Here is a 21,757-nt window from a genome sequence, read left to right on the forward strand (position 1 = left end):
ACAATGACAGTGAACTCACAATGGGAGTGATGACATCTGACAGACTTTAATCAAATCAAATTTGAGTAACAAGGTTTGTTGCGTTGCAATTATTTTAATAGGATACATGGTTGGATAATCTGCTCGTGAATATTGTATAAATAAAAGTCTACTTGTAATTTTGTTTATATACATCCGTATACACCATCTGCACTGCATCTTGTTTCTGCAAAACCCCAAATATGTCCAATAGGTAACAAAGTAGTAATATGCAAATATATATTCAAATTCTGTACATGGTCTGGACTTGTTTCAATGCCTGTACCTGCGCCGTCGGAATAACGTATTAATAAACTTATTATTTCTAAATACCCTCTCCTCTCTCTCTCTCTCTCTCTCTCTCTGTGTCAGTTAATACTGGTGACAAAATGAGTAATGATAAGAGTTCAAATAACAATGCAACATTTTAAATATTGATGTTTATATTTATGTAATTATATGTATAAACACATATAAATATATCACAAGTATATCAATGGGTATTTATATAAAACATATATTCCATCTCTGTGTATATAAATGTACTTCCGAGGTTTTCCACAGCCTTCACCCCTGCTTCACCTTCCACCGCGCCCCGTGACGTCGGTAAAGTGACGTCATCGTGACGTTGGGACTTCCGCGTCGTCATCCTCTGCGTCGCTGGCTGAGGATGAAGTGAGCGATCGGTCGCCGAGGGCCGGACTCTCTGACCCCGCCGGAGCTCACGCGCCAACGTACGCGCCCCCCCCCGGCGTTTTTGTGTGGTCAGAAGCTGTGGACGTGTTCGCGAAGAGCGGAGCGGCGGAGTGACCTTGTTTACGCACAGGCGGAAGCTAATGCTAGCCAATGCTAACGATAGCCTCTGGGAGTTAGCGGCTAAGGACGCAGCCAGCTAAACCGAAGAGACCGCTAACTGTCGCCTTAAACTCGGATGTGTTCTGTTTGTGCACGCGGTCGAACAGTCCTTGAGTGAGTCAGCGTATTCTGAACTAAAGGCTCGTCTTTCGTGGTAGCTAGCTGTGAATACGAGGCTATGTTGTGGTTGTTTGCTAGGTTAGCATCTTGGGTCGTTTCCGTTGGACGTCATTATTGCGTCATGTTGTCGTCATCTTTTCCGATTGTTTTTTAAATGCAGGGGCGACACGAGGCGGCACCATGCTGGCGCGTCTGTTCAGGCTCCACGGCCTGCTGGTGGCCTCCCACCCGTGGGAGGTGATCGTGGGCACCCTGGCCCTCACCGTCTGCCTGGTGTCGATGAACCACAACCTGGCAGCCAGCAGCCAGATGTGCAGCTGGAACGAGTGCCCCAAAGTCGAGGAGGCGAGTTCGAGCGGCCAAGGAGGGAGTGCAGGCAGCTAATGTCAAGTGTAAACACAGGATACGAAGAACTGATGTGGTGTTTGTGCTCGTGTTACAGAAAGTCCACAGCAGCGGCGAAATCATCCTCACCGTCACTCGCTGCATGGCCATCGTTTACATCTATTTCCAGTTCAAGAATCTGCGGCAGCTGGGCTCCAAATATATTCTGGGTCAGTGTGAAGAGCCGGCTCGGCTCGGCCACAGCCCTTTCTCAGTGACAAGACCTCACAGATGTTTTAAACGTCAACATCTGCTCTCCTCGCAGGTATTGCAGGATTGTTCACGGGGTTTTCGAGCTTCATTTTCAGCACAGTGGTGATCCACTTCTTTGGGAAAGAGCTGACGGGACTTAAGTAAGTGAACAAACGCAGCCGGCGGATCGATACAAACGGCTCACTGGTTTCTAACAGCCGTTGAAGTCATTCCGCGTGTGATTGAGGTTTCTCTCGTCCTTTTCACCTCCTCTTCATTAGCGTGTGATTGAGGTTTCTCTCGTCCTTTTCACCTCCTCTTCATTAACAGTTTTAATAGAAGAACAGAATCAGAACACGTATAATGGCTGTTGAGATCACATAGATCATGTGGCATACACAGTGTCCTCCGGCTGTATTTAGAAGGAGAAACATAACCAGGACGGGTCTGATATTAAAGATCTCACAGAGGACGCTGTGACCCGTGGGAATGGAAAGGCAGTGTCCCTTGTGGACCTCTGGCTCTTCAACAATGTGGACACGTGGACATTCCCTGATTGACACTTGTGTCTCTCTCCCCTGCAGTGAAGCTCTGCCGTTCTTTCTCCTGCTCATTGACCTGTCCAAAGCCTGTGCGTTGGCCAAGTTCGCCCTGAGCTCAAACTCTCAGGTAACACACACACACACACACACCCTCACACACCACGTTGAGCTGTGTGTTGATTGATAAGAAAGGTGACGGGTGCGGTGGCCGCGTGTCTTGTGTGCAGGAGGAGGTGAGGGAGAACATCTCTGAGGGCATGGCCATCCTGGGCCCCACCTTCACCCTGGACGCCGTGGTGGAGTGTCTGGTCATCGGGGTTGGCACCGTGTCGGGTGAGCGTTTTTCTTTTCTAACACTCCGCCGTGGCGGCGTGCTGAGCGGTAAAATGACACCCATCACCTCTGCCGTTGTCTTCCAGGCGTGCCCCAGTTGGAGATCATGTGTTGTTTCGGCTGCATGTCCGTCCTGGCCAATTACTTTGTCTTCATGACCTTCTTCCCTGCGTGCGTGTCCCTCGTCCTGGAGGTGAGGATGAGCAACGTCTACCTCACATACACCGACAGAAATGCACCGCGGGGTTGATTCTTTAGATGATGTATCCGGCGGATCCCTGCGCGTCCTCATGTTTGTCTCTGCGTAGTTGTCCAGGGAGAGTCGCGAGGGACGTCCAATCTGGCAGCTGAGCCACTTTGCCCGTGTGCTGGCTGAGGAGGAGGACAACAAGCCCAATCCGGTGACCCAGAGGGTTAAAATCATCATGGTGAGAAAAAAAAACCCAACTTGGTGCTGACCGTATTATTCAAAAGGGCTTCAAAGCTAAATGGTTCTTTTAGGTCACAGAGCAGCTTATTGATCTTTTTCACGTCCTCCCCAGTCTCTGAGCCTGGCCCTGGTTCACGCTCACACTCGACTAGCAGCCGAGCAGCCGGGTCAGAACCGCTCGGCCGAGGGGCTCCAACGCTATGAGATGTCCTCTGGTGGAACTATGAGGCCCCTGAAGCTCACCAGGTAACAGCGGCACATTTCCCTGTTGACTCCTGTGCAGTAACTGCAGCTCTATTGGTACACGCAGGTCGGTGTAAACATCTGTAATCATCTGTAAATGGTCCTGAACTCGCCGTCTTTGTATTAGAAAGAAAAGAAGAATATGAATATCCAACAATTTGACTTTGCTTCAAAATGTATATTTGTATTCCTCGTGGTATCACTGCGGCGAGTTGTACTGACGCAGGCTGTGCCTCCCCAGCATGCACCTGGAGCAGGTGATAACTCTCGGCCTCGCTCTGCTCCTGGCCGTGAAGTACGTCTTCTTCGAGCAGACGGAGACGGAGTCCTCGCTGTCCCTCATGAGTCCCATCACCAGCTCTCCTGCCACCCAGAGGCCCGGCGTGGAGGGGGACGTCCGCAGGTGGGAACCGCCGGCCCCGAAACCCCGGGCGACCGCCGGCGCCGCCTCCGACCGCGGGGGCCCCCCCGAGACCGACGCGGCTTACAGCGAGAGGGGTGAGGCTTGTAGTCGCCACCGAGGGGAAAAGCAAACACGCCGAGGGGACCTCTTTGTTGCTTAGCGTGACTCTTTGCCTTCCTCCGCAGCGGCCCCCCCGGAGAGCGGCCCCCGCGCTCCTTGTTTTGAGGAGTCTCTCGCTCAGACCCCTGAAGGCAGGCGGGCTCCCGAGGCGCGGCCGCTGGAGGAGTGCGTGGCCATCCTCTCGGATCCTCAGGTAGGCCCATGCACGGGCGCGAATGTTCTCGTGGACTTGTGGACTTGTTTGATGGAGCCGGTCTGTTGCCCTGCAGAGGGGGCCTCGGCTTCTCAGCGACAAAGAGGTGATGAACCTGGTGTCCTCGCGCAACATCCTCAACTACAAACTGGAATCGGTCCTGGAGACTCCGGAGAGGGGCGTGGCCATCCGGAGGGACATGCTGTCCCCCAAACTGCCTGTTCTCTCTGCTTTGGCTTCTCTTCCTTACAAGGAATACGACTACTCTAAGGTACTGGGCACGTTTCTACAGCCCCTCCGTGCGGCGCTGCATCTACTTGATGATGATGATAAAACTCATTTTAGGATGAGGGGAGGCTTGAAGTCAAGACCGTGAGAAGTTCTCAAAAGATCAAGTGTCATTCTCCTTTAACTTTATGAATAATATGATCAGGTCTGAACTCTGAAAAAGCCTCTAAAAGCAACACGTATTCCATATCTAAATGTCCAAATCTAAGATAATAAATGACCTACAAGCACAAATCAGATGTTCTGCTTGTTTGTCCCGCCCCCTAGGTGATGGGAACCTGCTGTGAGAATGTCATTGGTTACATCCCGGTGCCAGTGGGCGTGGCCGGTCCCCTCCTCTTGGACGAGAAGCATTTTTACGTTCCCATGGCGACCACAGAGGGTTGCCTGGTGGCCAGCACCAACAGAGGATGCAGGGCGCTCTCTGTGAGTGGGGGGGGGGGGGGGGATATCTCTCTCTCTCTGTGAGTGGGGGTGGATATCTGTGTGTGTGTGTGTGTGTGTGTGTGTGTGTGTTCTGACTCTTCTCGTCCTGTTCAGCTGAGCGGGGGCTGCCACAGCAGGATCCTGGCTGACAGCATGACCCGGGGCCCTGTGGTGAGGCTGCCCTCGGCCTGCCGGGCGGCGGAGGTCAAAGTCTGGCTGGAGACCCCGGAGGGGTTCGCTGCCATGCGAGATGTTTTCGACCAGAGCAGCAGGTCGGAGGAAAACGCTTTAGGGGTCGCAGGTTTTCCGTCCTGCTGCGATCGCGCATACAGATGATGTTCATCTCGTCCTCCGGCAGGTTTGCCCGCCTGGAGAAGCTGCTGGTGGGCTTAGCGGGGAGGAATCTGTACATCCGCTTCCAGTCTCAGACGGGGGACGCCATGGGCATGAACATGCTCTCCAAGGTGCAGCAGCGTCTTCGCTCCTGTTTTCAGGCAACCCACTTTTTTTTCCCCCCCCTGCGGTGCGTAAACAGGTCGTTGTTTTTCCCTCAGGGGACGGAGCACGCTCTGCAAAGACTCACGCAGCAGCATCCAGATGTGGAGGTGCTCTCGGTCAGCGGCAACTATTGCACCGACAAGAAGTCCGCAGCCATCAACTGGGTCCTGGGTCGGGGAAAGTCCGCCGTGTGCGAGGCCACCGTCCCTGCCGCCGTGGTCCGGGAGGTAAAGACGAGGAATTTATTCCTTCAGTTCACGTGTTGTTTTTAAATCATACGTTCCCTGCTGAAACAAATCGTGTGTGTGTGTGTGTTTCTGTGTGTGTGTGTGAACAGGTGTTGAAAAGCAGCACCGCTTCTCTGGTGGAGCTGAACATCAACAAGAACCTGGTGGGCTCGGCGATGGCCGGCAGCATCGGGGGCTTTAATGCTCACGCTGCCAACATAGTAGCAGCCATCTACATCGCCTGTGGACAGGTGAGGGGGGGGGGGGGGTCACTCTACATGCTTCAGACACTGAACACACACACAAAGTGGTAAAGGATCCAGACAAAAATACTGGTTGTTTTAAATGTATTGGTTGTTGTATAACGAGTAATACCAGGCAGAATTATCTGATACAATATGAACAAATACCAGTTACATCAAAAGAAAGGTTATTGTATGTAGTAGTATGGATTCTAGAAACAGAACATAATCCATCTGCCGACTATGACGCTCCGGTCAAAGGTCAAAGGGGTCAACATGGCGTCGTCAGCTGACCGTTTGGCTCGTTTCAGGACCCGGCTCAGACGGTGGGGAGCTCCAACTGCATCACCCAGATGGAGGCTGCGGGGGCGGGAGGAGAGGACCTGTACATCAGCTGCACCATGCCCTCCATAGAGCTGGGCACGGTGGGGGGCGGCACCAACCTGGCGCCGCAGCAGGCCTGTCTGCAGGTACCTGGCTTCATTTTTTTATTTTTTATTTAGAAATTCAGAGGCAACAAGTGCTGAATACGCAAACATAAGCCTGGTGACGCGTCGTCCCTTAGATGCTGGGGGTCCAGGGCACCAGCGCCGGCGAGCCGGGTGACAACGCCCGCCAGCTGGCCCGCGTGGTTTGTGCCACGGTGCTGGCCGGGGAGCTGTCCCTGATGGCCGCCCTGGCAGCCGGACACCTCGTCAAGAGCCACATGGTCCACAACAGGTCGGATAGTTCACGTCGCCACAGACGCCATGAGTTTGAGTTTGTTTTATTTTCTAATATTTTTCACACTTTTTGGTTTCCAGATCCAAAACGAACCTCTCAGAAACACTTTCGTCGGCGTGAGGTCGCCTGTGGGCCGTCGGGGCCGGACGTCCCCGCGCCGTTATGTTACCATTGGAGTGTTTTTGCTCTGATAAATGGATCTCTGCTCGTTGAGACGCGCCCGTGTTTCCTAAAAGCCGACCCGCTGGCTGAATGTCGCTGCTCATTGAAGCTCCGTATACCGTGTATACTGCACATGAAGACAGACACTGACTGCTGACAAATAGAAACTCAAAGCCATACTTAATGTAATAAAGTGGCACGCCATTAAATGTTTTTTTGGAAGCTTTGTGGCCTTTTAGTTTGTCGAAGTTGAACCGTTTCATGTTCTAGAATATTCAATTTCAAGCCTTTTCAAAGATTGTATTTTTTTCTTTTTAATAAATCAACGAGCATCTCGATATCTAACAATTTGAAGATAATTAGCGTTTTTATTTTACTATGAAATGAAAGTCATGTTTTTAATAACACACAAAGGAGGATGAACTTATTTATTTCACTGCTGTCACAGTACATTTGTAAGTCGATCCCACAGCTTTATTTACACAAAGGTGTTTCGTACTATGTACAGTTACCATTAGTACAATTAAGAAATGTGTGATTCATGTGGTCCACAGGTGGGAAATGTACTCGGTACAAAGTACCGATGCTCTATTTCTAAAAGTATTCTCTGGAAAATCAAACCGTGTAACTTCCTACTAAGAAAAAAGGTTAATTCATTGTGTGAGCGAGCTTCCCTCAATGTGACGGATGGAAGCAGCAGAATTGTTTTACTTTCACCTCCAGAACATTGTGAATCCTCCTAGAAGCAGCCTTCAGGGGGAAGAGCCTCATGTGGTTAGTAGGACAAGTTCTGAACTCCATGAGGCACTTACTAGTGACCCCCCCCGTAACACTAAGGCATTTGGGCTCCACCCAGTCGGAACAATACCTCCAGAGAAATGTTAGTGACACTATTTTACAAACCGTTACAAGCACACAAAACAAAGCCCAGCCAACAGTGTGCGTTAAATATGAGAGTCCTCTCGGCCCCCCCCTCCATCGGCACCAGAGGCGTTTTCATGAGAGGGGCGGAGTCAAAGAGGTCAAGTCTTACATCATAGGGGTCACGAGTCGATGACGGCCCTCTGGACTTAAATCAAGCAGCGAAAGTTGGCAGCTTCAAAATAAAGCCGGAAAACGACCAATTATGAAAAATCCAAACACAAAGTAGGAGATATTAACAGCAAGAATAAAATATTTCAGTCTATTAGCAAAGGTTGTTTTCTTAGAAACTTTTTATAGAACATACGTACATTTATATATTATATCTGTAAGAAAAGCGACGTGACAAGTCAGTCCTCTACACGAGCTGCATCACACCTCATCTCACCCACGACCCCCCCGAACACAAGCCAACTAGCATTTTATCAAAACCAAAAGGGGGGAGCAGCAATCCCTTGAAATGATTACGATGATAAATCCGTCTATTCTTCTCCAATGTCATCAGCTTTGGCCTCAAAACAAGATGGGTTTGCCGGCGGTCTTCTCCTGGACGTAGGAGGTGAAGCGCTTGAGGAACTTGGGGTACTCCCTCTTAGCCACGGCCCGGAGCACGGAGGCGGGGGCCCACCCTCCGGGATTCACTGCAGACACACAACTCATCGTTTACTTTGTCGAGTATGTGAAACAAGTGTCACGACACATTGAAGACGTGGAACCTTTGACACGCACCATTAGCAACGTAGGTGATTTTACACAGGATGTTGTCCCTGCTGATCTCCTTGTCTCCCTCGGGGGGGCTGACCAGCGTCTGGCAGATCATGCCGATGTTGATTTTGGCGCGCACGCAGCGGCCGGGCGGCTGTGGAGGCGACAGGGCGGAGTTAGCGTTCACAATCAGAGCCTCCGGAGCGTGCGGCGTGCGGCCCGGGCGGCTCACCTGAGCGTCGTCGTGGTCCACGGAGAAGTTGCAGACCAGCCAGGTGTCCGGGTCGTTCTCGTTGTTGGCCAGGATCTTCCTCATGGCCGACAGGTACAGCACGTCCCTCTGGGAAGCCGGCCACACCCGCTGCAACGACACACCGTTTAGAGCTCCACCCCTCCGGGCAGCGGGTGACCTGGTCACCGCCGCGGCGCTCTTACCTTGTGCGTCTGGTAGACGACGGTCGCGTTTTCCGACAACGTCTCCACAACGTTGAAGTTTTCAATCGTGGCTGAAACGAAGAGGCGGAGGACACGAGGATGTCAATGAGTCTGAGCCGCTGTGACGGCGCGTGGACCTCGTTCTGAGGGACTTACTCTCCCAGTCGTTGCGGTAGGCCGTGTCCCAGAAGTAGTGGCACACCTCGTGCCCGGTGACCCCCTTCACCGAGTGGGTGGCCTTCAGCGGGTCCAGAACGATGCCGTTTTCCTCCACCTCTCGGCGGTACACCTGAGGACAGAGGGGGGCATTAGGGCTCCTTCTGGGCCGCGTCCACGCCGGGGGTTTAGACGAAGGGACATTGCACCAACCCCCCTACCTTCATCTCTCCCTCTTCTACAACCAGCTGCCAGTTGGCGTCTCCACCTACGTCCTGCAGGGAGTAGGTCATGTGATTCTGCACCATCTCCTCCACCTATAACACAAGGCCGGGGGGGTTTCGTTACATAAAGACAACTCAAAAGCTTGGCTGCATCTACTGACACACAAGACAACAGCCCTAACCGGGCGAAGGAGGGGGGGGGGGCGTTACCTTCTCGGAGAATCGGTGTGTGCCGATGCTGGAGTAGATGTCCCCTGGGGGGACGGGGCTGGATCTGTGGAGCCGGATCTTCTCCGTGTGAGACTGAGAACAAGCAACCACAGAATGAGAAACTCGTCCTCGGCGTCCATGTTGAGGCAGAACTCGGAGGTCTTCGGCCCACCTGCTCCTCGATCTTGTCCTGTCGGTCCAGGGCGGCTTCCACCGCGTCGAAGAACTCGTCCTCGTTTATGAGGCTGTTTGGACCTTCCTGGCGACAAAGCGCAGAGGGAACGTTCCTTCAAAAAGGTTCCTTTGCAAACGGCCACACCAGGCTGCATTGTGGGTGAAAATGTACTTCACCTCGTAATCCGGACCTCTCAAGTGGGACTTTTTCTTCATGTCATTCAGGGCGGATTTGTAGCCCTCCTCTATTCTACGGCGCTTCTCCATCTCCTAAAACACAAACATGCAGAATCACTGAACAAATACGACCTTATATGATCTCCTCCTTCGCTGTGAATGAACTAAATGGATTGAGATGAGGAGAAATGTCCATCTACACACCTTATCCACCCTCTTCTGCCAGCTGTCTTCTCTCTTCACCATGAGGTCGATGCAGTGGGACAAAGTGGCCAAGATCCCGGCCGTGGTGGCCTTGAACGTGATGGCTTCGCCCTTAAAGTCGATGCCGTTGATCCCCTTGGGACTCACGGCCTGGAACACTGCACACAGTAAGACAAAGGCCACTCCTGACAAACGCTGCTCACTTCCTAAAAGTACGATTCCCTGTCAGAGGGAAACGTAGTTTATTCCTTACAAACTACTCTTTTTGCTCGTGGTACATTTGACAGTTCCGCTCATTTGAATTGTGTTGATATCAGCTCATGTCGCTTTGAAGGAAAACGCGTCACTACTCACGTTTTTCTTTGCTGCCGTGGTTGTTGTGCAGAAACTCTCCATCGGTCCGCGTGTTGGGAAAGTCGTCCTCATCGTCCTCCACAACTGGAAACGAGAAGAGAAATCACGTCTGAGAGGAAAGGCTGGAGGACCCTGCAGAGCTAATGCTGCGGCTAACGCCACGGCCACAGCGCCACAATGGGCTGGTTTCATCTTCAGAATGGAGACAGAGCGAGAGGGAGGTGAGGAGAACAAAAGCACGGCTTCATCCACGCGCTGGGAGGGGGGGGCGGGGGGGGGGGGGGGACAACACATTCCACACACGGTTCATCACCTACATACGCAGAAGGCAAACCAAATGTTCCCCGACGTCAGTATTCTAGCATGTCAACACATCAACTATTATTTTTTCAATTTGTCACTTTGAAAAAGCTGAATTTAATTGATTGTATGTGTTATAAAAACAGCTGGAATCAATAAATATTCTTGGCATTTCAAACAATGGAAGAAACTGTCAAAATACATTTTTATTTTTTATTTTGAATTGATTCGCTCTCGTCTCAAGCCATCAATCAATCAGATGCCTCCAGAGTGACACAGTAGCTGGTGGAAAGCGGCGTGGGTGTCTGCGGGTGTCTTACTCTTGTCCCGCTGCAGCTCGTCCTTCGACACGGCGTCTGAACATCCATCAAAGTATTTCTGCAGCGTGTCCACCTGCCTGCACAAGATGTCCCTGAAGGTCTCCATCTCCGCCAGCTTCTCCCGCAGGCTGTGACCCTTCTTGAGGAACAACAAAGCCCTTTGTTCAGATTCACGTGGAGCAAATTTCAACCTGGAAATCCAGGAGGTGTGCGCCGATAAAAGTAACAAACTAGGTGTGTGTGTGTGTGAGAGAGATTGCAAACAACAGAAAATTCCATTTGATGAATGTTGGATGATTCCTTGGCCGCGTTGACCATTAAGCAGGACTCACCTTGAAGGAGGACGAGGAGGTGGCGGAGAAGCCGCTGGTGGCGGATGTGAGCGACAGCATGGAGCCGTGTCTCCGCAGGCTGGACTCGGAGCCGTATCCAGAATCAGCCTGAGGACAAACAGAGTAAACAGACTTTAACACCTTGTTATCAATTCAAAACACCACGGGGGGGAAGTCCGCCTATTCTGATGTTTAAACCATCGCAGCAATATTTCATTTTTATTTAAAAAAGATTAAAACAGCTTTCCAGAAAGCCTGAATAATGTTTAGAATGTTGTGATGAAACCTGACACACACTCAGTGACCACGGCAACAGAAACAACTAACATGTAACCGACTGTTGCATAACAGCAGAGAGCAGGCGGGCTCCTCCGATCTCCACCACCAGGGGGCGCACGCCGCCCGGCCATGTGACCGCGCGCTGACAGCCGGGGTTACTGTCGGTCAACAGCCGACAGTAGTCACGCCGCCTGCATTTGCATGGATTTCAGTCCCGTCAGGCAACACGCGGCGTCGGCACAGATTGACTATGCAGCCGCCGGCGAGAGCGATTATCAGACGCAAGCAGAGCTTTGCGTTTCAGCTATGGAGAAGTGGAACACGAGACAAAGGGACTGAGCGACTGATACGATCACATTCGTCAAGCCCCCGGCGTCACGTACACACGTACACATGCATACATGCACGCAGCGCAGCTGGGGACAAAACATGCCCCCCCCCCCCCCCGCCAAAAAAAAAAAAAAAATAATAATAAAATGAACTGACTTATCTGGGGGCCGGAATAAAATGCCCATAAAAGGTGAAGTTACGTTACTAAAAGGCGCGTCGGACACCTCGTCACTGCCCGTTTAACCTTTACCCAAACTTCCTCTAACAGAGAGGAAACGAGTTCTCTCACTGAGACGCGTCACTGATGCGTGCGGTTGGTCTCCGTGGAAACGCTGAGCTGCTGGTGTGAGTAATGTGGGTCGGACAGGGGAAGAGGAAGAATTGGTGAGTCATAGTGGGTGGAAGGTGTGAGTGTGTGTGTGAGAGTCACAGTGGCTCCCTGACTCAAGGATAGGCCGTGGGGAGGAACGGGGGGTGGTGGGGGTGGTGTTTCCCAAACTAAGCACCAGGAGCAACATGCCGGCTGGAGGTGTGGTGGCTGCGCGTGCTCATCCAGACGGATTTAGGACTGTTGCTTCACTCTGGATTCCGTTTCAAACATTCAGACAAACACAAGCTTTGGATGAATAATCGAACCCCTCAAACGCTCGACTAGCACAGAGGGTTCTTTTCATCTATGTGAGACACCCTTTAAATATTTGATGGTTGGCTGCCGTGTGTTTATAAATGAACATTGACCTCATTTATACCCCCCCCTCCCCCCCCGCGCCTCCATTGTCTCCTGCTCAGCAGTCCACAGTAGCAGCCGGATTCCTTTGTCCTTCACGTTGACCGAATACAATCGCTGCTACTTTGGCTCTTTACAGGAGTTTTATACGCAGCACTTTAAAATGGAACTTCCTGCCTGTGTAATTTCACTTTTTTACTATTGTAAAAACAATACAAAGGTTCTCTCCTCCCGGATGAGTGTCGTGAACCTTTCCTGTTGTGTGTCAGGGAGGGATTAAGATAAACCTGAGCCAATTGTTGGTCCAAGTAGAAGATAAGTTTCAGCTCAGCGTGCCCTATGTTCAGAGCCTTTGAGTGAGTCATGCACCAATCTAATCCAGGACTTAGGGACCAAGTTAACACAAACACACACTTGCTACTACAGAGTACTGTGCTAAAGACGAGCGAAGCGCTCATTTAGTTCTGCCAACTTGCCAACAAACGCACCAGTGGTGGAGGGATGAATATTGTCCCCTGGACTCCTCCCTTCTCTCTCCTCCCCTCTCTGATTGTCTGATAGAAACACACACACAATAAACACAAAACACACACAAGTCCAACCTGGCGTCGGACGACATTTATTCGTTGCAAAGGTGACGGGGGTTTGGCTCCTGTCGGAGCGGTTGGACTCACTCTGTGCAGCTCCACCGAGTCGATCCACTGGTGGCGGTGCTCGGGGTCCTGAGCCCTCAGGTACCACACGCTGTCGTTCACGCTGATGTCCAGCCGGCACTCGTCAAACTCATGAGGCTAACAGAGGGACAGAGGGTTTAGTCAGCGCATTGGAAAATGAGGATCTTATTAAATGATGAAAGCCTGGATATCTCAGAAACGGAGGAGACTGGAAACATGGAGGCTGTTCTCCTGACAGTCCCACAAAAGCGGAGGACAACGGTCCTTTTAAGGCCGCCTGCAGGACGCAGCGTGTTCCTAACAGCCCCCCAGAGCACTGTTAGCGCTGCGCTAGCACGGCGACCAAGGAGCACGTGTGTGTGTGTGTGTGTGGGGAATGGTGGCGAGCGCCCCGGTGTTTTACTTGTGTAGTAATTACACAAGTAAAACCGAATGACTTACAGGGACATGGCATGTTTTCTGGTTATTCAAAAAAAAGGACCACGTGCTTTTGTAGACTCGTTTGGATCAAATACTTAGTATATATAATAGTATTTGATAATTTTCTGAAAAACCACAGTAATCAGAATGTAATTGATCTGAACTTGGAGCCTCAGTGAGCGGACAGGAAACAAACAGACTAAAGGTTTCACTGGAGGTGAGCGACACCTGGACGCCGCAGAGGCCGAAGCAGCTTGTGGCTGTAAATAATGCACGACGGGACGCCGAGAGCTCGCCAGCACCAGAGGCGTGGAACCAGCCCCCCCCCACCAGAAGAGGAAGCGCCACAGAGGAAGGAAACGGGTTCGATTTGTCGCTAGAAAGACAAACGATAAAAGACGACAGCGCTCATCAGTTTTAAATGGAAGCGGCTGTGCACCAGCACGGCAGAACTTGGGGTCATTTGGTTCTAGGAAAGGGTCACGGGCAGGCTGAGTGGAACCCAGGGTCGGGGAGGAGCAGGTTACCGGCAACCACGGCAACACATTGATCTCGGCGTGGACCCCACGTGACAGGAGGAGCCGTGTTTGGTTCGCCCGCCGCTTGATTAATGAAGTGAACACGCAGGTCAATGCGGAGGCTTCATGCTGAGAGACCAGCAGCCACAAAGAAACGGATGGACGGAAACTTTAGACGGAACTGCAGCGAAGCGCTTTGGAACCCAGCGAGGTCGTACGAGCGGCTCCTCCTCAGTCAGCGTGCTACAGTCGGCCCCAGTGTTGTGTGTATATATATATATATATATATATATATATATAAACAATTACATAACCCTTTTCTTCAAACACACTTCCTACCCTCCCAACACGCGCTGAGCGTACGTGTTTGTAGTCACAGTGGAACCCGCCCAGCGAGCGACCACCTCTTAAAACAACACCACCACATTTCATTCTTAGTACCTAAAGAAACAAAAAGGGGGATTAAACCCATGAAAACGACGCGACCCTTCGAGAGCCGCCCCACAGCCAACTGTATCCCATTACTCACGTGTGTATATTTAGACATAATTATGCTCCCTGAGGAGGAGATTCAGATAAATATACTATCTTGTGTTCTGTCTGTGCACACGACAACGCGAGGACCTCCAAGGCCCCACAACAGGAATCCCTGCCAAGGACGGGTTAAAACAAACCAGCCACAGGCCACGAGGAAGAGCCTCATTTCCCAACGAAGACACGTTTCCACTACACGGCCGACGTCACTCGTAGAGGTCAGCTGGAGGGTGACCTCTAGTAGGTTCAACCCAGGCAGAACAATGGTCACTTTCTGGATAACCGGTGTTTCTTTGGTAATTAACCGTTCACACCCAGTGATCCCTCCCTTCTGTCAAACAGATGGTGCTTGGGGTGTGTAGAAATTTAAGTGTAATTGATTCTATTGCTAATTACAAGGCTCCTGGGAAGGACGGGCACCAGCAACCCCTCCATCGTAATCTCGGTTTCCACTCTGTGTCAATTTGCTCTTTTGAGAAACTGAGCATTCGCGCTGGTCGTTTTGCAATAAAGAAGTCACAAGTTCTCTTGCAGGTCCAAAGTTTCACAACTTGAGTGTGCCAACTGAAATCAGTGAATGAGTCACGGTGCAACCTGAACCTCAGATTTCAGACCTTTACGCCGAGCGTTCGCACACCAGAGCTTTTACCGGTCGGCCGACAGAAAACGTGGAGGCTGTCGACCAGCAGAGAGAAAGGCTGAACATCTGTTGGTAGCAGCTCCTCGGCTGCTCTCTTTGGCCCGAGTGAATTCGACTGTAATCTTTTTTTTATACACTAATGGCCTTCGAGTCGTAAGTTTGAAGTGTCAAAGCGGTGAACATTAGGTTTGGTACTCTGCTGACATGCAGGTCTTGGTGCTTCGTCTGGGACACACAAGAAGCCGGATGTCTGAGAAGACGGTGTCCCAGTGTTAAAGCAACAATAGACAGAAACACAACAACAAATAGTGCAATAACTTCAACTACAGCTCATCATTGTTTTTTGAGGCAGAATGCCAGCGGAATGAGAAGTGGCGACAGGAGGGCACCGCAGGGAGGTGCATATTGACATGAGCTGGGACTGGATGAAGCTGAACAAATAGTGTGAACAGCAAAGCCTGCTTCATGCTGCATGCCAGCAGAGACGTGTTCACTTCCCCCGTTACCGTTTGGAGACTCGGGCAACGACTGAGACGTCACGCAGTGTCACGGGCAGCATTGTTGACTCGTTTGGATGCATTTTCTCTGGGAAATAAACAAAAGCCTGATTGGCACGTCGGCCGTCTGTGCTTCATACACCGTCAGCTACAGCTGGTTTCTCCCTCCGTCCTAGTAGTGCCCTCGTGGTCCCATGATGAGGCGCTCATAGTCAAGCGTTAAGAAGTCACCTGATGGGCCTAAACACCCTAAAGCAAAACTTGGGACATAATCAGGAGTTATTTTACTACAACAACAACAGAAAGGGCTATTGCAGTGGATCAAGAACAAGAACGTCCAGACTGAAGTTCCTCAAAACTGATGTAAATACCCAATAACCAGAAACAAACACAAACATATTGTGGACCACATCTAATAAATCATATACTTAAAGTATGTGGGAGGATAAGGTGGAAAGCGTGAGAGGGAAACAGAAAAGACCATCTTTGCTCTTCAAATATCTCTCGAGTTCTTTTCACAGCCAAATGTAATATGCACACAACTAAAACGCATGTGGTGATCTCTAGTGTGGCCAAGAGTAAAACTCCTGGTGCAAATCCTTCCAGCCCAAACAGACTTCTGTCCACATTCATCTAGTCCTCGATCAGTTTATTACAAGCTGCAGGAAACAGTCCAAGTGTCATCGGGGCCGAGGACAGAGTCTGTGCAGACACGGACTACCCACAGCGACTAACACAGAGCGCATGACAACAGCTATCCTTTCGTTCATTTCATTTGTAATCATTTAATGTTGTTATTTCCCCAAATTGCTGCGGATTTACTGATTATGAAAGATTTGCAGTGCAATGTCAACACTGATTAACATAATTGAGTCAGACCACACTGATCAGCTGCTACGCATCGCTCCCTGTCAACAGGAACAAGAAGAAGGTCCAGGCTCTGAACTGTAAACTCTACTATATCCACTGTGGTTAGCAGAGGCACGCAACACAACCACCCAAGCACCACCCGGCCCCTCGGCCTACTTCTAAAGGGAAGGTTAATAAACGGAAACATTTTCCAGAGAAAAAGCAGCTGAGGCCGAACAGACAAACAAGGCGAGTGTGTGGCTGCATTTGCAATTGAAATAAACATCCCCAGAGCTCGGTCCTGAATAGCAGAGGGCGTGAGCAGGAAATTTGACTGTTGGTGGCTTGAAAGCGGGAGTGAAGGTTTCCTTCTCTTTGCAGATGTGTCCCTGTTGCACAACAAACAGCGTTTTGAAAAGGGCCGATAGTACTCGTAAGAAAAGGCTGCAGTGAAGACCACAGGACTTACTTCAAAGACTTGCGCATAAATGGTTGTGGAATATCAAAGCACAATCAGCAGAAAGAAAAGCTGCTTTGTGGCAAAGGAGCCGCAGTACTCACAGTGACGACGGCCTTGCTGAGGCAGAGGGAACCCCGGCAGCCGTACTCGGTCTCATCCTGAGACTTGTAGTAGCTCAGCGTGTTGTTCTTCAGGACCACCCAACGGTCCTGCCAACCGTGGATGTAATTGGTCCACTGAAAAATAAAGCACAATCATCAATATCTTTAAACGCCGAGTGAGGGGAAGAAGAAAAGAGAAAACCCTGAATAAATAGCTCCTTGCTTACAGTCAGTAGTTTGAACCTTCTACTTTGGTTCTTCTTCCTTTAACGTTTAGAGGCTTCACTTTGTGGTTGTGTTATTGGCAGAAGTGCAGCCGTACGCAGAGAAACATTCAACACCTGAGTCGAATAAAACCAAACCACAAACTACAACCTTAACAACCGGCCCAGTTAAATCCACATGGCTAGTTACACTCATGGGTTGTTAAATTGGGAGAGTAGTTGCCATCTCATCTCTGTGTATGTTACAACATAGATAGTTATGATACAACGTACAGATAAAGCAGGTATTTTTGTAGCGAATGATGCACGTATGACGTGAACAGGGTTGAAGAGGTGAGCGTGTCTGAATGCAGAAGCGCTTAATCTCACAATATGCTGGGTTAGTGGTTCAGCAGGCAATCCGTTTAGTGTACAGGGACATTAGCTCACCGGCAGCTTAACTAATCAAACCCAATTCGCCCCCAAAACAACATCTTGCCCCAGCGAGGACGCATTTGGCGAAGTGGGTTACAGAGAGTTTACCGTCTGCTCACACAAAAAGCAGATTGACATCAGCGTTATTTACAGTGCGCTCGAGTTAACACGCATTGTTACCAAATGCTTCCACCTGCATTCTGTCACAGATCAACATCTGCAGCACCACTGCACAGCGGCCCACAACACCAACACCCAGCGGCGGGACGCACATTTGTGTTGCAGAAATAAGCAGCAGGCCTAGTTTAAACTTTAAAAGAGCCCTTCAGTGGTCACTAATCACAAAATGTTGTTTAGACCAAATTAGACCTTTTACCCTTTCTGGGTAAAAGGTAATTGGGTAACACTTCTGATCTGCACGTGATCTAAAATGTCCCCACGTGATACGGTGCAGCTTCAAAAATCAATAAAGATGCATTCAGGGCCTCATAAATAAAGCTTGATTTAACTGCCAGTAACCTGCAGTGTCTCTTCTAATGAGGCTGCATCAGATGCCCCGATGGTCACTCTCTATGGGGGGGGGGGGGGGCTTTCCTCTCGCTCTGATCAACGCCAGTTCCCGGATTTACACCCCCCCTCCCCCTGTCCCCGGTACGTAAACAGACACCTCCCTGACGGTTATGCCCGAAGGACTAGCAGGGACAAACACTGGAGGGGGGGCAGGTGGACTCGGCACGTGACCCACCTTGCTGAGGACGCCGCTCAGGTCCACGCAGCCCACCAGGTGTCCGGACTCGTCTCTGGGCTCCGCGTCCTCCTCGGAACCGGAGGAGTTCCAGCTCTGGTTGTCCGACATTTTTAAATGCAATTTAGCTAGCGTTTAAAAAAAAATAATAATGGGATAAAAAAAAAATAAAAACAAGAACATATGGCGCTCCGATGGGTTGCGTTTAGACGGACGAGAGACGGAGAGAAGCGGGAACGGTTCACCGAATCACGTCGCGTTCTAACGGCGGCTCCGAGGAAGCCGGAGACCGACAGCCGAATCACCGCTAGCTTAAAAAAAAAAACCAACGTCCGTCGGCTCGCTAACCGGCCCGGCTGTGGAGGTTAACGGGGCGGACGGGAGCCGTCCAGGTGAACGTTAGCTGAGCCCGTAGCGTTAGCTGCGCTGCCCGCAGGGCCCCGCAGGAGACGCGGTAAAAAAAAAGAAGAAAAAAAAAACCCAAAACACGGATGAAATGAGCTCCGGTGGCGGGTTCGGTTCGCTCGGCCCGGTAATTCCCTCGCTGGCTCTCAGAGCGTCGCTTCCCTCGGTGCGCGGGCGACGGCTCTCCCGTCCAACGCCATCTTCAACTGACGTCGCGAGGGGCGCTGGCTGCGGTGACGTCGCCGATTCCACGCCTCCACGGGGAGCAGGCCCCGCCCCCCGTTGGTGACGGCCAACTGGAAACAGAAGTGAGCGAGGAACGAGGAAGTGGAGCAGCAGCGCGGGGAGAATGATTTAGGTTACTTTGCAGGCTTTGATTAATAAAACAAAGCACGATGAACCACAACATTGTTCTGAGTCATAATGTATCATGTCATGTGTGGATTTAAGGAGACGGCCTGCGTCATCCGCGTCAGCCTGGTTGATGTAATGTTGATTAACTAAAACAACTGACTTGCTTTTCTTATTTAGTTATACTCTTGACACACATTTTCTCATAACATAGTGATTTTGAATAGTGAACCTATCAAGAGTTTAACCCTAAAAAAAAGAATCGGCTTATCTACTTGACCCATGTCACATTCTGGTTATATTGTGAAATCCTTCTGGGGTTGTTTATCTTAATCTGTAAGCGCATTGATACATATCGATCTAAGTGTTGCTAAACGGAACACGTGGGAGAGTTTGACGTCACTTTATCCAGCTCACTGCAAAGGAATGAGAGTCAAACACAGAAAATACACACATGCAGAAATGTGAAACAAGGGCCGATAAAAGCTGCATATTTACAAACATCTTCTCGTTAGTTTGCAGCTTATTTGTCCCAAGCAAGCGTGGCTGCACTGTAACGGATTCAGAGATGATCTGTAAGTGTTTTTTGTGAATTTAATTATGGTGAAATGAAGCACCAGGTGTTGATGAGGGCCCTCTGGAGCCCCCCCACCCCTCGGTCTCAGGAGTCCCTTTACCAACCGACAAACACGGGGCCGGCACTTAGCGGAGACATTTATGAGGTCAAGCAACTGGGAACATTAGCAAATGTATGTGAGGTCGCAGAGGGCTTCAAGCCGACTTATTACTAAAACCTCCTCATGGATCGCGTTCACGCGCTTGTGGACGGCGTCTCTCATCTCATTTGAACACATTTCCGCGCTGCTCTGATGCTCACAAACAGCGCTGGAGTTGAGTTTACAAATGAACCATGAAATAAACCAACTCCTGTGGTTAGACGGCAGTGGGGCATAACACCACGCTTTAATCGGTTAAAGGGGACATGGCATATTTTGGGCTGTGCGGTTTAGAAGACCCCTGTAACATCACAGGCAGACTCATGAGAAGACGTGGCCCACCACCTTTGCAGAGGTGCTCTGTATTTTTGACACCTGCCGCTCAGAGCTCACTGAGCTCCTGAAGAGACAGGCGCTAAAACGGAGCGTTTCAGTCACTGGGTGAATGCAGGTTTATTCAGTATGAGACAAATAAAGGGACTTTTGGACATTAAAGCATGTAAAGAGTTCAAGTAGAAACCCAAAATACAATCGTGACCCTGAACATGATGCTGATGTGAGGCCTTTAGTGAAATGTCTCCTTATCTCCGTCTCCTTCCCTCTCTCCTCGCCTTGACAACAGGACTGTGCTCATGTGAACCCTGAGTCATGTGATAATCCTTGTGCGATTCAGCACACACACACACACACACACACATCTTGTGTCCCAACATCCAGGCCCCCGCGTCCCGGTGGGCTGCAGGAGAGCAGAGCTTTGAGTCATGGGTCTTGTGAGTCAGATGCAGTTGTTCCGTGGAATCATGAGACCTGGAAGAGAGCGAACCACAAGACCTCCACTTAGCTGCACAATCCAGCTCTTCTGCTGCATTGAAGGTGACTCACCGACTCAAACGTTTGCACGAGAGCTCCCCGTGTTTCTGCAAGGATCGTCTGTTTGTGTGAGGGAACAAAAAACAGCGTAGCGCAGCAAGAATAAGATGAGGTCATCGTCTTTTAGACATTATGAAACGGCTCCCGGCCGAACCCATCGCTTCCCACCGAAGAAGAACCTGAAACTCCAGACCTCTGCGGCCCGGGGAGGGCGTGGGCCCAACCTGTTGTTCTCCCGACTTGGATTCGAGAGGCTCTGATTCGATCACGGCGGCGCACACGCTGTCCCGTCGGTGGCGGATCTGTGATTCGTTTAGAGGCCCGAGGGCCGAGCGGTAATGTGATTAGATCACATCCGCTTTCAGGCCGCATATTCCACGCGGGTCAGCAGCTCCGAGCGGGCGAGGGAGCTCACCGGGACGGATTAGCGGACCTCACATTGATGTCACGCGGCGTTGATCCTGGGAAAGCAGTCTAGCTGTTTCCAGTTAGTTTCCCACATTCGCTCGCCGCGCTCTGCTGGTCGTGTCTTTTTGTGGCACCCCGTGCAGTGTCAGGTCCTCCTGAGCACGCCAGCTGCATGTGGACGTGACCGGCGAGCAGCAGGCCCGAGCCTCAGGAAGAGTCTGGTTGCGTAAGAAGGTCCGAGCGGGGGGGTGCCGGAGCTCGCTGTGCCCTCTGCTGGCGGCCCCATAGCAGACGATTATTAGGTTGTATGTGTGTGTGTGTGTGTGTGTGTGTGTGTGGCTTCATCTCATCTCAAACAGCTTTGGCACTAATCCCGACACCGTGACATCCTTTACTGGAAGACTCAGGAGCCGTTTCCAGGAAGCGTAGCGAGTGGTTGAACAGGGGTTTAGTTGAATATGTAAACCTCCTGCGCGCCGCTCTCTTTGCCGCCATTCAGGGTATTTTATTTCTTCCTCGAGGGTCAGTTCAAGGCCAGCGAGCGGGTAAACAGAAATACACAGACGGACGGACAATGACGCACAAATGCATTTGTCGACGCATGTATGGATTACTGAATGGGTCGAGGGGCCCAAAGTGGCCGTTCGATTATAACACAATAAGACCAAAACCATTTCACAGTGA

At 50.7% G+C, this 21,757-nt stretch overlaps 2 protein-coding genes across 9 annotated transcripts; one reads left to right on the plus strand and one right to left on the minus strand.

The window, feature by feature from the left end:
- Positions 1–630: 630 nt before the first annotated feature.
- On the plus strand, positions 631–6,747 carry LOC120831700 (3-hydroxy-3-methylglutaryl-coenzyme A reductase). 2 transcript variants are annotated; one of them, XM_040197366.2, is made up of 20 exons: positions 631–987; positions 1,154–1,338; positions 1,436–1,547; positions 1,643–1,730; positions 2,154–2,238; positions 2,339–2,444; positions 2,531–2,637; positions 2,753–2,872; positions 2,987–3,120; positions 3,359–3,615; positions 3,706–3,833; positions 3,910–4,104; positions 4,389–4,547; positions 4,662–4,819; positions 4,906–5,011; positions 5,102–5,272; positions 5,383–5,523; positions 5,826–5,984; positions 6,080–6,234; positions 6,318–6,747. In XM_040197366.2, exons 2-20 carry the CDS (start codon positions 1,174–1,176, stop codon positions 6,355–6,357), a joined length of 2,586 nt encoding a protein of 861 aa, XP_040053300.2. In that variant the 5' UTR covers positions 631–987; positions 1,154–1,173; the 3' UTR covers positions 6,358–6,747. The 2 variants fall into 2 exon arrangements, with proteins under 2 accessions (XP_040053300.2, XP_040053301.2); XM_040197367.2 differs by having other exon boundaries at positions 635–752.
- Positions 6,748–6,813: 66 nt separating this feature from the next.
- On the minus strand, positions 6,814–21,255 carry LOC120831711 (ceramide transfer protein). 7 transcript variants are annotated; one of them, XM_078088802.1, is made up of 18 exons: positions 20,678–21,255; positions 18,324–20,602; positions 16,941–17,075; positions 12,922–13,038; positions 12,736–12,801; positions 10,912–11,019; positions 10,580–10,718; positions 9,960–10,043; positions 9,606–9,763; positions 9,402–9,494; positions 9,223–9,309; positions 9,051–9,143; positions 8,838–8,933; positions 8,617–8,749; positions 8,461–8,531; positions 8,258–8,386; positions 8,050–8,179; positions 6,814–7,961 (listed from the first exon to the last, which is right to left on the minus strand). In XM_078088802.1, the coding sequence occupies exons 2-18, from the start codon at positions 18,432–18,434 to the stop codon at positions 7,834–7,836; spliced, it is 1,878 nt and encodes a 625-aa protein (XP_077944928.1). In that variant the 5' UTR covers positions 18,435–20,602; positions 20,678–21,255; the 3' UTR covers positions 6,814–7,833. The 7 variants fall into 7 exon arrangements, with proteins under 7 accessions (XP_077944928.1, XP_040053328.2, XP_040053329.2 ...); XM_040197394.2 differs by having other exon boundaries at positions 18,324–21,249; XM_040197395.2 differs by having other exon boundaries at positions 10,580–10,715; positions 18,324–20,923.
- Positions 21,256–21,757: the final 502 nt, after the last annotated feature.

Source organism: Gasterosteus aculeatus, chromosome 14 (assembly GCF_964276395.1).
Source record: "Gasterosteus aculeatus chromosome 14, fGasAcu3.hap1.1, whole genome shotgun sequence".
NCBI classification, from domain to species: Eukaryota; Metazoa; Chordata; class Actinopteri; order Perciformes; family Gasterosteidae; genus Gasterosteus; species Gasterosteus aculeatus.

What these genes read in the sequence shown, in the direction of transcription:
- LOC120831700 (XM_040197366.2), top strand. Translation starts at nt 1,174, where the DNA reads ATGCTGGCGCGTCTGTTCAGGCTCCACGGCCTGCTGGTGGCCTCCCAC. An exon ending in GGGCTCCAAATATATTCTGG is followed by an intron (nt 1,548 to 1,642) that starts GTCAGTGTGAAG and finishes CTCTCCTCGCAG; the next exon opens with GTATTGCAGGATTGTTCACG. An exon ending in CGCAGCAGGCCTGTCTGCAG is followed by an intron (nt 5,985 to 6,079) that starts GTACCTGGCTTC and finishes GTCGTCCCTTAG; the next exon opens with ATGCTGGGGGTCCAGGGCAC.
- LOC120831711 (XM_078088800.1), bottom strand. Translation starts at nt 18,434, where the DNA reads ATGTCGGACAACCAGAGCTGGAACTCCTCCGGTTCCGAGGAGGACGCG. An exon ending in CACCACTGGTGCGTTTGTTG is followed by an intron (nt 11,020 to 12,723) that starts GCAAGTTGGCAG and finishes GTTTGTCCTCAG; the next exon opens with GCTGATTCTGGATACGGCTC. An exon ending in TCGTCTACCAGACGCACAAG is followed by an intron (nt 8,387 to 8,460) that starts GTAAGAGCGCCG and finishes GTGTCGTTGCAG; the next exon opens with CGGGTGTGGCCGGCTTCCCA.